The 14,858-nt window shown below is 48.1% G+C and overlaps 1 protein-coding gene across 2 annotated transcripts in view; it reads left to right on the top strand.

The window, feature by feature from the left end:
* The window catches only part of LOC119855222 (prolow-density lipoprotein receptor-related protein 1-like), a 42,626-nt gene extending 29,736 nt beyond the window's left edge, over positions 1–12,890 (top strand). For both annotated transcript variants that reach the window (XM_038400886.2, XM_043513263.1), the window contains exons 21-33: positions 382–562; positions 1,510–1,728; positions 2,942–3,125; positions 4,146–4,347; positions 4,427–4,591; positions 5,323–5,520; positions 6,091–6,637; positions 7,481–7,606; positions 8,443–8,550; positions 8,830–9,066; positions 9,715–10,234; positions 12,055–12,175; positions 12,813–12,890. In XM_038400886.2, the coding sequence (XP_038256814.1) occupies positions 382–562; positions 1,510–1,728; positions 2,942–3,125; positions 4,146–4,347; positions 4,427–4,591; positions 5,323–5,520; positions 6,091–6,637; positions 7,481–7,606; positions 8,443–8,550; positions 8,830–9,066; positions 9,715–10,234; positions 12,055–12,175; positions 12,813–12,842 (2,838 nt within the window). In that variant the 3' untranslated portion in view covers positions 12,843–12,890. The remainder of the gene's footprint in view (positions 1–381; positions 563–1,509; positions 1,729–2,941; positions 3,126–4,145; positions 4,348–4,426; positions 4,592–5,322; positions 5,521–6,090; positions 6,638–7,480; positions 7,607–8,442; positions 8,551–8,829; positions 9,067–9,714; positions 10,235–12,054; positions 12,176–12,812) is intronic.
* The last annotated feature ends 1,968 nt before the right edge of the window (positions 12,891–14,858 follow it).

Here is a 14,858-nt window from a genome sequence, read left to right as displayed (position 1 = left end):
GGGCAGAGTGGGTAGCTGGCTCTTGAAGTGGCACCATTCTCTGCTAGGCACTCCCACTCAGCACCAGCTGAACTCCTACCTTGCTTTCCCTCAGGCTCCCAAAGGGGTAAAGCAGGGAACACTGCTCCTCCTCCTCTCATGCAGGAGGTGAGGGAAGGCAGCCACTCCAGCACTGCTGCAGCATATTCTCTCCTTCCCCAGTGATGGGGCTGGTCCAAACACCTCATTAGTGCTCTTGGCCCTAACATCCATTAGGCCCCTGTCTGTGGATCCTACTGTAGGCTCTGCAAGCCTGAGTCCCAAATGGCCCATGCCCTGGGGACTCTGCTAACCTGACTGGCTAGAAGAATGTGGCAAGCTGACCTCTCTCTCTGCTTTCAGAGGTGTGCTTGCCAACAGGGATTCAAACTGAGCAGCAACAGAGTGTCCTGCACAGACATCAATGAGTGCAAAGAGCACGAGCCATGCAGTCAGACGTGTGTCAATACAAATGGCACCTACAGCTGTACCTGTCACCCAGGCTACCTGCTGGAACCAGATGCCCACACATGTAAAGTGACCGGTAAGACCACAATGACCTTTAGTTCCTTGCAGTGCTCAGAACAGGGCTCTGAGCCCTTCCCAGGCAAGGGACCTGACTTCCATGGGCAGATCTCCTCCAATAAAGCCCTCTTGCTATGACCTTCAGTGTAGTGGGGCTAGTCAGATACTGGTGGTCCCTATACAAGCTGGCTAAGGAACAACACCAAGCCAGCATGCCAGGGAGACCTGAGCCCCAGGGTAACCCACTGGAATCCTGTCCTTGTCTGAAGCCTTAATCCCCACAGACCCCTGTTCCCCTCTGAGCAGTATCTGAGTGGGAAGTGAACTCTGCACATGCCCTGATCATTCTGGGTCCTGGAACAACTAAGCTAGTTTCAGGTCATGGGCTTCTCATCCTTTTTCCTTAATCCTGCTCCTCTCCTCAGAGCTTTAATCTGTTGGTACTTGTGGGCCTAACAAGCCCACAGCCATGGAATCTGCTTGGCTAGCAGCTGACACCTAGGCTGCTGCCAGCTTCCTGCAGATGAGACTGCATGCTGAGCCATTAATGTCCTCTCCCTATGCAAGGAGGGCTAGCTCATACAAGACTAGGGCTCTGACACCAGAGGGAGCTGGTGATCCTAGGGTACAGCTTTGACACTGACCTCTTGGAAGCAGAGGGAATCCCTCCACAATGGGGTCTCAGCAACATCAGAACTGTCTCCCTTGTAGGGCTGGCCCCCTGCCTGAAGTGCTGCAGAACTCCATGGCCCTTAGTCTCCAGGCTGTTAGCACAACTTTCCCTTAGTGTCCTCTAAGTCCCATCTCTTAGCACCAGCTCCCAGGAAGCCACCACCTTGCCATGCTTAGGCTGTTCACATACCTACCCAAGGCTGGGAGTGGGGTCTGGCTGGGATGGGGAAGATACAATAGCAGGGTCTAGAGGAACTAACTCTCCCCTGCCTATGGGGTTCTGCCTGATTGTAGGGTCGGAGCCAACATTGCTCGTAGCAATCCAGTCTGAGCTATTGCTCTATGGGCTGAGGAGTTTGAAAGAGGACGTCCTGATGACCACTGATAAGAACCTGATCATCTTCTCTATTGACTATGACTTGGTGGAGCAGAAGGTCTTTTGGATGGATCTCAATGCAGAAAGTATCAAGTGGATAACCATGAACACCAAGAAAAAAGGAACACTTGTGAAAGGTGGGGGGGCTTAGGATTCAACTTTCCCTCCCCAGACCTTGCAGCAATCACTGGCTTCTGTAGGAAGGGTATTGCTGCCTGTTCGCAGACTAAACTAGATGACCTGCCTCAAATGACACCACAAAGAGAAAGCAAAGCCTAGGCAAGTTGTGCTCCTGTTCTCACTTTTCTCAGGCTGCAGGAACTAGTTCCAGCAGGGCCACAACTGGATTTCAGTACCTCAGCATCCTTCTGCTCTGGAGAACAGCCCAAGATTGTTACTGGCTGCATCTGCAGTTACTCCAAGTGAAGTCTGTAAAGTAGCATAGCCTGCATTGGGGGACAGATCTTCTCCTCCTTCCCCCCCCCCGCCCTTAACTAGAGACACTTGGGCCTGATGTGTCCAAGGCTCTTAAATCAGGCTGACATGTACAGCTTGTCAGCTGTTCGGTATCATTGCTCTTTAAGAGTTGTAAATGGTGTCCAGTACAGAAACCAGGTGCCCCAGCAAAGGAACTAGCTGCTGTCAGGGTAAAGTAACCTGAATGCTGGGGCCCAGTGTTCCACAGCCCCAGAACTTGCTGAACTGTGCTCCCAAATAAAGTGTGGGTTTTTTCTAGCCTTCCTATAAAAACTTCCAAAACAGATAGCTGTTGAGTCTGCAGACAGCCTGACATTGCAGCTAAGCTGTGAACATCTGTTTATAGGCCTAGTGCAGAAAGCCAGAATGACTAAAACCTGGCACAATTTCACTTGGCAGACAGGCAACCAGTGTGCTTAGCCCATGAACTTACTCAAAGTGCGAAAATCCCCTGCAGCTTCTAGACCCTTCAAGGTCTCTAGTTCCCACTGACTTCTTGGCTATGCTCAGCTCATGTGCCACACAAGTCTATAGCTGCCTGAAACCTGGACAGGGTAAAACCCAACACTACTGGCTGCATGTCCCATCTAGCTGCCTCTTAGCTAAGCAAAGCTGGCCTCCTTCTTGGCACACTGTCTGTCTGGTGCCTGGCAAAACAAGCAGGGCAGCACCCCAGAGCTCCATTCACCTTAATCTGTCACTCCTTGAAGGTCAACCTTAAAGCTGCTTTGGTGCTCTGGCCCCCTATTAGTGAATTCCTAAAATCCATGTAGCCTCTCTGCCTCACCCAGGGCATGGCTACCTTGGCAGGGATACCTGTCCTCCTCAGCCCTCTTCAGAAAGACTAACCTGTAAGTGGCTCTTTGGTTTCAGGTATCAAGTCTGACTGCATTGCAGTGGACTGGATTGGGAGGAATCTCTACTGGACAGATGGGACAGCAGGAGAGCTGCTGGCCACTTGGCTGAATGCTACTTGGAGAGGCAACCCAGAGTACACCGTGGTTCTGGATGGAGACTTGGATCAGCCTCGCTCGCTGGCTCTGCAACCACTGCAAGGGTAAGGCCTCTGTCCTCCTGTCCCATCCTCACAATACAGCAGTCACCTTCCAGCTGGAGATAGGACTGCTAGTCTTCAACTCTGGGCAGTAATGGAAGATGGGCTGACTCTCTCCTCTCCCTCCCCCCTGTAAACTAGCTATCTAATCTGAGATGCAATGGGACATGAACTAGTGTTTTGCCTAACTCTCTGTAGCCACTGGTGGTGCACATTGTAAACTAGCACCATGCTGGCAATTAAGTTTTAGTACAGGGATGAGAATATATCCCTAAGATGGGTACTGTTCTGAACAGCTTGCTACACTACTATGCCTTCCTCGGCTAACTTGCCTCCCCTCAGCATCTGACTAGCCATAACTGCAAGTCACTCTGGACCAGGTGGAGTAGTACTAATGCAGTACCCTTTCCTCTGCACCATCTACTGGCTCCTAATGGCCTTCAGAGCTCAGTGCAGTGTCAAGCTTTCTATTGCTGTTATGTGATGACACTAGACCATGTACAACACACTGACTACCTGTGTAGTAGCTTCCTCATTGCAGGAGAACAAACTAGCAATTCAAAACAGCTAGACTCAATCAAGCCTTGACTTTGCTTAATGCATTCTCTGAAGGAATGCTCCTTCCCCGCTGCAGGGCATGGGATGAACAGTATATTACCATTCCATGTCTGCCTCTAACTTAAGCAATAGTACAGTTTTTTTTTTTTTAAATAGCTGCTTGGCCCCTGCACACACCACTTACCTAGTCTAGAAAAGCTGTGCTCCTGTTCTGAAGAGTCAGGAGTTTTCTGCAATTACAATAATTTGAGCTGTTTAGAGCACTCTTCTCCAGCAGCAGCTGGGCTGGGTTACATGGCTAAAAGCACCGAGTCAGAAATACTGCAAAGTAGAATGGATTCAGATAATGGAAATGCTCCACTTTCAGCCCAAAGTGCAAACCCCTCTGAAAATCTGCTCTGTTGCAAATTGTAACGAGACTTGCTCAGTGGCTGAAATCTTTTTTTTTCTCCCCCCATTGTATAGCTTAATGTACTGGTCTGAAATAGGGGACAAACCTCAAATAGAGCAAGCTGGCATGGATGGCAGCAACAGGAAAATCCTCATTGACAAAGGGCTGGGCTGGCCAACTGGCATAGCTCTCGACCTCCTGAGTTGGAAAATCTTCTGGTCTGATGATAAGCTTCACTGCATTGGCTCTGCCAACCTGGATGGCACTGGCATAAAGGTACAGTGCAGCTGGCTTTAGAGGCAGGCCTCCCTGTCATCAGACTTGCCACATCTGATGGACTTAACCTGTCTCTTAGGTGTTCCAGCTGAGCCAGATCAAGAGCCCTTTCTCAGTAGCTGTGTTTGAGGATGATACCTACTGGTCTGAGATGAAAACCAGGACTGTGCAGAAAGTGGACAAAAAGACTGCCAAGAACAGGACTGTGCTGATCAAGCGTCATGGGCAGCCCTATGGCCTAAAGGTACCTGCAAAGCGGCAGACTCTCTAACTAGCTGTGCAATACATGGATGCTTCTCCCCTCACCCTCTCTCATTAGCCCAAACCTTGGGGCTCTTCTCCCTCCTCATAAAACCTACCCTGCTGCTGACTTCCAATGACCCAGACCAAATGATTCCCTGGGAACTGTGCATGAGGCATGGTATAATAGTGTTACTGAAGGGTGGGATGGCCTCTTGGAGGGGAGCCAAGCTATCTAGGGGGAAATCTTTAACCACCCATGTTGCCATTCAAAATGGCTTCCCCAGGTCCTGATTCCTTAGTAATTGCACCTGTGGTGATTCATAGAACTAGTCAAACATCTGACCCCTCATATGACACACAGGAACCCTGATTCCTCTGAACACACCACTTCAAGCCAACTGGTGTCAAGGGCCAGCATGGAGCAGTTAACCCCTACATGGGTCTTTCTCTGCATTAGTTCTTCCCCAGCAGACTAATCCAAATGCTTCTCTACTAGACAGTAAATGCTTATTTCCTCAAACTCACTCCCACTGGTTACCCTCCTTGCTGGGCCTCCACTCAAAGGTCAATGTAAACTAATCTCTTCCTGTTGTGGACCCCAGGTGGCCTTTCTGGTGTATAGTTGCAGGAGAGAAAACCATGAGCAAATGGAGGGCTTGCATTGTAGAGAAACTTGTGGTGGCTCTCTGCTTTGCTCACTACTAGTACTGACTGCCAGGCCTTCCTTTTTAGATAATGCATGAAGTGCTACAACCAACAGCCTCTAACCCTTGTCGGGAACTTGGCTGCTCCCACTTATGTCTGCTGAACCCAAAACACAAAGGAAGCTGTCGGTGTCCAATTGGAGAAGTGCTTGCTGATGAGAAGAACTGCATTCCTCTTAAGGATTCAGCATTCATGTTTCTGGTTGCCCCAACAGTGATTACTCAGGTACCACTCTGCTACAGGGACAGACAGAAAACAAGCATGTCCCATAGGATAGCTCTTCTTTGAGACATGACTGGAGAGGATTCTGTAACAACCTGCAATGGCTCTCTCCTAGGAGAGACTCTAACCCACAGCTTCCTGGAAGGAGCCAAGAAATGGCTCCAGTGTTAATGCTGTAAAGTAACAGCAAGCTGACTTGTAAATTTGCTTGCTTATAGTGGTTTCACCAGTAAAGACCACCTAGTGTGCTCCTTGAAATGTGAATGTACTTCTGCATGACTGGCCAAGTAAACTCGGATTCTGTCAGTCACCTCCTATATGAGCCCAATACCAGTGGGAAGAACTAGACTCCACCCTAGTGTTAAACAATCTGCCAAACTTTGGTCCAGAAAGTGAAATCTATCTTAGCAACTCTGAAGGACTAGAACACTGAGTGGCTGATCTAGGAATGTGTCCTCTCATACTCCCCCCCCCCCCCCCCCCCCCCCCCCCCCCAGAGCCTGGAAACCCTACAGTAAAGCTCAGACTTAAAGAACTGGACTAAAGTTTCACTAATCTTGTCTTTAACTCCAGGTATATCTGAAAAAGCTGCCCTCTGCAGCCAGGGGGGAAACTCTTCCTGAGCACAGAGTTTTCCCTCTTACTAATGTGGACTACTTGACAGCAATAGACTATTCAGTGCGGGATAAGTCCCTCTACTTTGCTGATCGGGAAGATGGTTACATCAGGCTGCTGAGAATCAAGGATTCTGGCAAGCTGTCCTGGAAGAGAGTGGTGCCAGTGGGGGGCACTGTGGTATCTCTAGCTCTCGACTGGCTGAGTGGCAACATCTACTGGATCGACAGCCGGAATCCAGACATTCGAGTGGCAACTTCAGACGGCCGCTACACTCTTGTGCTGATCAGTAACAAGCTCTATCACACAGTCTCTGTTGTACTGCACCCACCTACTAGCATGATGTGCTTTGCTGACTTGGGTATGGAGAACCATAGTGCTGGCCCGAAGATAGAGTGTGCATCCATGGATGGAAGCAGGAGAAAGGTGCTCTGGAGGAAATCCCAAAGGCCAGTTGGCCTAACTTTTGGAGACGTTGGCACTCGGCTCTACTGGGCTGACCATGGTAGGTACAGGAGACCTGGCTCTCCTGGAGAATACAGGAGCTTGCCAATGTGGCTCCACTAAGCTGCAAACTCTTCAGGGCAGGGAATCTCTTGCTATGGTTAGTGCACTGCTGCAGGAGAATTTACCACTGGTGCATGTTCACTGCAAGGCCTCTTACGAGCCTGAGACCCATGTAGTCTGGTTCCAACACATGTCTATTCCTGTAGGCAAGCATTGCCTTAGCCAAACAGAGTGCCTGCTCATTTCCTGTGGAAGAGGGCAAGACCACAGCTCAGAATTGCAAGCTTAGTAACCCAAATGCTGCTTGGCTATCCCTTCCACTACCATATAGCTGTGTAAAGTGGTATGCTATACCAGTGCTGGAGTACATCCTAAAAGCAAACTGCAGAACTTTAATGTGATCCTATTTCAAATAATGCATGTAATACTGCTTTATTTTGTTTGTTTTTTCCATTTGGGAGTATGACATAGTTGGTAGCTACAGCTGCTAGGGATGGCCATGTGGTATGTGGCTAGATATTGGTAAACACAGCACACTGACTTATGGGATGTGTGGAAAGGCCAGGCCTCTGAGCAAAGCAGTGAGTCCACTCTGAGGGACACTAAACTAGCTTGCTACCTGCAAGCCTCTATAAAGTCCCAAACAGAACAGCCCCCCCCCCCCCCCCCCAGAGCTTAGTGACTCTGCACAAGCATGTGCCCTGTTTAAGGGTTGAGACATGGTGTTCATTGGCACCTCTTGCTTCACATGTTTAATCCAGCCTGGCTGGATAACTGACAGTCACACATTGCTACATCTATCTTCATTTCTGAAACCTGAACAAGATGTTTCCTCTTGTAGCAAAAGGTGTTGTCGAAAGCATTCAGCTGGATGGTTCCAGGTTCAGGATAATTCGGGGAGGGCTTCATGGCCTTACACTCTTCACAGCTGGTGAAGGGATGATGGTCTGGACAACTACCCGCAATGGTAAGCCAGTTGCAATAACACAGACCCTTCCATAACATCCCTTAAATGAATAGAAGGAACATCTCCAAGGAGAGCAGCTCTTAGAATAGATAGCTCTATGCTGGAAAACAAAAGTCCCTAATGCTGTAAATGGATAGCGCATTGTCCTGGGCCTACCAATGATCTTGGATCACTTGCATCTATATTCAAACTCAGGCTTAACTTTAAATGTCTTTTTTTTTTTTTTAACCCACTTCCCCACTCAGTGGTATAAGACAGGGATTGTGGGAAGTGCTCAATTAATCCATCTTGGTGTTGTGGGCTTTAACAAGTTCCCTTAATACCTTGGATTGGCTTGACAATATTGGCTCTGTCTGCCAGAGTGTACTGGGCTTCCAGCTGAGGCTTTTCTAGGTTAATACAGGGGGATGGATAGTCAGTTGGCTAACTTCCATCTCTTCTTCCTTTAGACACACTAGTCTAAAATACTGCACTCTAATGGCACAAATTGGACTTCTGCAAGTGGTACCTAATGTAGCCTGCCTTGGGGTGGGGGGCAGGGAGAGAAGCTCTAGATGGCCTTTGGATCATCCTAGTGTTGTAAATTCTTGGTCTCACTCCAGCTTGAGACAGTTCTAGTTTTGGATGTCTTCCTGCAGACCCATCCTGAATTGTGTAGAGAAGAAATCTTGAACTTCTGGCTCAATCTGTCAGTTTCTAGCAGAGCCTTGTACCCTAGGAGGAATTTCATATCTGCGCACACACCTCACTGTTGGTCCTGCATGTATAATGTGCACTACTTAGTGCAAGTGGAAAGCTGACTTGTAGCACTGAATCAATGTCATTCTGTCTGCTAGGTTTAACTAGAGTGTGGTATAGCAAACTGGAACTTATGGAAAACTGGTGGTTTCAAGTGGACCAGAAGATCATGGACTTAAAAATCTACAGCAAGTTCACCCAACAAGGTGAGTCTAAAATTCTGCTGTGGTATAAAGGGGTGAAATCCTGATAAAACCAGAATTAAAACTCCCTCCTGTAGGCTCCAGAGACTGTCTCCATGGCACTAAGCTGGTCTACCTGTGTATGTCTCTCTTCTTGGTCTCCTTCCATTTGAGGCAAAGATGCACATATGAAGAAAACTGGGACACCAGTCCAGACCTCCTGCTGACTGATCTCCATTCAGGAGACTGACATCTTGTTTAAGAATGGTAGTTACCTTTGTCACATTGGTTTTCCATTCATAGGCAGTAACGGCTGTTTGGAGAACAACGGCGGGTGCAGCCAGTTCTGCTTGCCAAACCATCAGGGAAGGGTCTGCAAATGCACTGTTGGGTACCATCTGGAGCATGGTACTGAATGTACAAGAGCTGTGACATGCTCTGAACCACTTGAAGCCTGCAAAGATAATCTGAAATGCTTTACCAGGGAGCAAGCTTGTGATGGCCACAATGACTGCTTGGATGGATCTGATGAGCTGGCTTGTGAGTAACGCTTTCTTCACATCTAGAGGTCTGGCACGAAAGACTTATCCTGTAAACATTAATTTCATGCCCTAACCTCTGCTTTGGTTAGGGTTAGTATCAATAATCTTCCCTACTCCATTCCCTGAGATGGGATTTGTCCTGTTAGCTTAAACCAGCTACTGGTCAGTTAGTCCTCTTCATGTCTACCAAACACCATACCTTGGTATCACTATGGTCTGCAATGTGAAACCTGCATCCATTCCCCAACAGGAGATAGGGTGGTAGGCAGCAATGTCTCTGAATTGCAGCACTGATCCTTGTTGCTCAAGGGGTGCAGGAAAGACTCTCTCTTCCCATGCCCCTGGAACTCTAATACATCTATAGCCCCCCACCTCTTTTCAAAACACAATAAACCCCTCTAGATGCACTGCCAAGAGGCTACCAAGGAGCCACTGATCATGTCTGCCTTGCTGCAGGCAGACAAGGTGAGATGACGAGTCCCACATGTTCATGCAGTATATTATCCCAGGTAACTTTAGCTCTTCCCCCTACTTGTCCCACTTACCCAAGCCATACTGAGAACTTATCCTTTAATCCACTTAAGATGAACTAAACTCCAAACCAGCTCTTGACATTGTTAGATGTAACACTATTTCCTCCTCCTAGGCAAATTCCTGGACAGAGAGGAGCCCAGGTCTACAACAGCCCCAACTCCACCAAAGCCAGGCTTTGGAAAGAAAGAGGAAGTGCTAGTACCAACACGTGTCCAGACAGCCACCAAAAAACCTATCGCTGGAACCAGATACCTGCACCCAAAAGGGACCAAGTACCCTGGAAGAAAAACCCCAGCTATACAGACACCTCCCCCATACAGAGAAAGCAGGACCACTGTATCTAGTATGTGGGAATACACAGAAGAACCATCTCCATCACCTGAAAGCATTGAAAATAGTCCAGAGCCCCAACCCTGTAGCAGTGAAACCTGTAACATGAGAGGGGACTGCACCATTGAAGAGGACAGAGTGAAGTGTAGCTGCATGTTGGGGTACAGTGGTGATTACTGTGAAGAGACAGAGGTCAAATCTACCACTGGTCCCATTATCTTGGGCATAGCTGTAGTCTTGCTAGTAGTCATGGCAGTGGTGGGAGCTTTTGTCTACATGAGGCGACAACACACTCTAAAGAGGTAAGACCTCTCATTCTGTCTGACTTCATAATGAGAATTATTCCCACCAGCTGATTGGTTACCTGAATGTTTGGTCTCGCAAATAATGCTTCAGCAGTAATAGGAGCTTGTTGACTCAAATGTCCGTAGTAAGCATTAGTGAAAGTAACTGCTGTGCAGTGTACATTACAGCAGCCTGTGCTGGGGGAAGCCTGGTTCTGATTCCTACAAATGCTCTGTTTGAACTGCTCATGAAGCACAAACAAGGTGTCTAACTTAGTGTTGTACAAGTGGTCATCAGTCTCTTCTGGTCTGGGGCTATGAATCTGTGTATATAGCAAGCGGTTGTAACTTGGCTGCCCACACTGGACTGTGTTGCTAACGGGTGCTTCATACACAAGTATAAACTATTGAAAACACACCCTTGTTTGGGAGAGGGGGTTGTCCCTTGGACAGTTTCAAAGGGAAAGAACCTTTCCTCCAAACAGCCCCTGTCAGCATATACCAGGTTAGGCTTTCTCAGTGCATCTCCAAGCTTACAAGCCTCCTGCAGCTGGGGCTCCTTACCCATTCCCTAATATGGTATCTAGCCACAGAACAGCCTTGGTGTTAATATTGTAATGGAGTAAAGTCTCCTCCTTCCACATACAAGAAGCATGGCTCTAAACTGTAAAGCTGGGTGCCTTAAAATACTGTACTCGCGCCATCACAAAGCTGCTGCTGTTGGCCTTTCCCCAGGCCACCCTCAAGGCTTGTCAGATCCAAGCCTCTTAAACAGCCCTAAATCACCTGGCCCACAGACTAGGGGCTGCAAATGGGTTGCTTCATCTGTCCCCCATTCTTGTCACTTCCTGTGGAGACTCCACACAGAGGGCAACCAGGTAAACATGACAGGTGCCTACTCCATGTGGCAAACAGCAGGGCCTTTCCCAGCTGCTTCTGCAGATCACTTCCTAAAAAGTTATGGGCCCCCAACACTTATTGATCCCCTGGTGTCAGTATGCCAACCACTAGGGGGTCACTGGCACTACTGGGAACTTGGTTCCCTTAACACTATGCACTATCTTGAATTCAACTGGCCTAAAGACCTGCCACAGTATCTCTACAGCATATAAAGTTTGAATCCCTAACTGAGGCAAAGTGCTTCTAACAGCAAATCTGCATTTAGAGCCAGAAGTGTTCTCTCCATCTTGAGACATAGCTGTACCAGGCCTAGTACAGGTAACATGCTAACTATCCCTCCAACTTAAAATGTAGATGTGCTCTTAACTTGTCTTACACATGCTATTGGAACAAAAACAAATGCTTGTTTTTCTGGAGAGCTGTAAATAGAAGTACTCCTAGAACTGCAGTTCTAAAGACTGCAACAACCAATCTTGCTAGACAACTTAGTTAACCTGGGGATCGTATTGGGAGGGCTTTCATACATTAGACTGCTTTTTTTTTTTTGCACAATATGATGTACCAAAAGGCTTTAAACCTGACACCCTACAAGCATCACCAAGCCCATCCCTACTGCAGGATTGTATGCCCAGTGGTGGGGAGGGGTAAAACTCCTTGGGGCAACAGGAGGCACATCTGTCTGAATGCAACTTGGCAAACACTATCCTACCAGTGCTTCCATGACTGTCTCAGCTTGCTGTGTGGGGCCCTGCTGTCAAAGGCATCCTGCACTCAGTGCTACATGTGGTGTCCCTGAATTGCTATTCTGAATGAATGGCCTTTCTCATGCTAGGTTTTTGGTCCAAGGCTCTTGACATAGAAACCAATCAGCTGTCAATCCTCTAACTACAATACAATGAAGTAAAACTGCTTCAGAAGTGTTTACTCTCCTAATGCAGGACCTCCAGTACAGCATCCTCTAAGACTCTGACCAGCTACCACAAGGACAGCGACCTCATGGAAGAAGAGCATCTCACAAACAATGAGACCTTCATCAATGAAGCCTATGACGGAGAACAGGTGAGAAAGCAACTGGAGTCTCCTAGACTCAAACACCTGTGACTTGGTCAGCCATGCATCCCCATGGGCCTGACCTACCTTTCAGGCAGACAACACATGGGATATCTGACTGACCCTTTCTAGAGTAGGGAAGGAGTGCTGCTTCTATTGACACAGGACCCAATTGTGCCTGTGAACTTATCCAACCTTTCTCAATGCCTTTTTAAAAGACCAAGTGGCTTAGGGAGTGCATTTATTTCCTGTACTAGATAAAGCTGTACTACACCAAACTGGGGGACGGGGGACACTGACCACTAGGCATCCAAGCTCTGCCCCTACAGAGGCAGCACTCAAGGCTAATGCTGCTAGACTGCTCATGCCACTAAAAATTAGACTCCTGGAGCCCTAATTGCTCCAAGGACTGGAAATGGCAACTATTTAGGCTTGCATCTAAGAAGCCTCTTGGTCTCCAAGGGCCAGCAGCTCTTCACTTACTGTAAAACTGCATGGGTTGATCACATGGGCAGTAAACTAGCCAGGTCCTCAGGCACAGGGCACCACTCCCCAACTAACAGTGCTGTATGTGGGAGGGCAATTCTGCCTCCTGGATACAAATAACACTAAAATCTAACTTTTTTTTTTTTTCTTCTCCTTGCAGGAGCTGGTAACTCCTATGAAGACAGAATAAATTCATGTTGGAAACTTAAATTCTCTCAATAAAGTAACATTTGCAGAATCCTTGAGTGTCTTAGCCACAAATACCTCACTTAGTATTGGTGTGAATGCTGGTCAGTAAATAGTTCCTGGGCAATGTCTCCTCTTCAGGTATGGATGTTCTGATGCAAATATGGCTACTTGTACAGATGTGATTTAAAAACCTGCATCTGATTAACAGGGACATGCAATTGGGTGGCTAAGATCTTTTGGCAGTTCAGGGTCAGCCTTGCCTTGTAAGGATACTGCTTTACACAAGAGTAACTGGCGGGAGGAGTAACTCTGTAGGGCTGCAGATTTGGCTTGAGCAGCCTGGGTAAGTAGTAGGCTTGCAATACTGGTGGTGACTGATAATCTGTATTGTTGGGAGTTTATCCTCCTTCAATACTAATGCAGGACCTCGCTGTGTGGCTCCCATTTCAAGTGGAGTAAAACAAATCCTTTTCCCATGGCTCTTACACTGATCAGACATGCTTGGCTAACTGGTGTCTGCACTATCTGGGCTTCTAACAGACAAGGTCACAACTGTTCAGCTAAAGAACTTTTTCATTTTTTGAAGTGCTCGGGGGACAAAGGTGTACCATAGCCTCTTATCCCCATGCTCAACAAATGAGTGCGCTTTTGTCTACCCTTCAGTAGAACGCAGTTTAATACTTTGGACAACCATAGTGAGTCCTAATTTAACAAACAAGGCCCTGCAGGGTGTTTGAGGAATGAAATCTCACCTGGCTGCCCCCAAAACTTCCAGCAGGGAAGGAGAGACCCAACTAGGTTCAGGGTCCCAGTGGAGCCAGGTGTTTTTACAAATGCACACAAAGATGTGGCTAGACCTTAGCATGGTGCCTCCTGATAGGATACTGGATGGCTCTAAGCAAGTGGTGGCATTGGGCAGGATGGAAGCTGGGGAAAACGCCTCTGAAAGAGGGGCCACCCTACATGTTCCCCTGCCTCAGGTGGCCTAGAAACCCTGCATACTTTCCTGAGCCCAGATGGTCCCCTTCCAGGGGAAGGGTGAGCTAGTGAGGGCACTGCAGATAGGATGTTCCCATCACTAAATGGCCTTTACACTGGTGCTCTGATGTAAGTGAAACTGTGTGGGTGTGTACATGCTTCACATGTACCCCAGGCCACTGAGGTGTTACCAGTGACCCAAAGGCTCACTGCTTGGGGTGGAATTCTGGAAAGGGTCTTTAAGTGCAGGAGAGTTTGAGGTCAGCAGGGAGCTCAGGGTCTGGGCAACTACACAGCAGGCTACAGTTCTCAAGATGGGGTCTGCACCCCCAAGAGTGCTGGGACCCCAAGACTAGGGCAGTGGCTAGGCTTGGAGCAGCTGTGGATGTAGGTGGCCTAGATTCCCTTCACAGCTTTCTGGTGGGTGGCTGAAAGGGGGCACCCAGCTGGATCTGTGACAAACACCTGAATTGTAGCAACTCAAGATGGTGACTTACCTCTTACCTTGGAGGTTCAAGATGCCCTGTTGCCCTCAGAGGCAGGTGGCAGTAGCAGCTATGCAAATAGCAGATGTTGGTGCCTGTCATAGGGAGCTGCTGTCCTAGCAGGACCCTCTCCCTCTAGACCATTCACCACTGCCCCACCTCTAGAAACCACCTGTCTCAACCCCACCAAAAACTACTTGCTGAACTTAACACAGCTTTGGGTGAAAAGACTTGGAGTTCAAACAGTTTGCTTTGACCACTTGAAAAAAGTTTCCACTTCAAAAGAGCATTAAGGCAGAGGGTTAATGCCACCATCCACAGGAGTGAGTAGTGTGCTTGCTTCAGGCTACAGGAAACTGGCCAGATCTCTCCCTGCTGGCTTCCTGCTTCTGGGAGTGGGAGCTGGAAGCTCTCCAGCTTGGCAGCAGGAGCAGAGCAGGTCAGGGTGTTCTACTTTTCAGTTAAAGAAGCTGTGCTAGTTTGTGTATTAAAATGTCCAACCAAATGCTAGAAACTCTGCCCTAGAGCTAGAATTAGAGCAGCTCCCTTGTTCT

Source organism: Dermochelys coriacea, chromosome 4, assembly GCF_009764565.3.
Source record: "Dermochelys coriacea isolate rDerCor1 chromosome 4, rDerCor1.pri.v4, whole genome shotgun sequence".
NCBI classification, from domain to species: domain Eukaryota; kingdom Metazoa; phylum Chordata; order Testudines; family Dermochelyidae; genus Dermochelys; species Dermochelys coriacea.
Note: the sequence above shows the minus strand (reverse complement) of the source record. Positions and strands in the feature narration are given on the sequence as shown.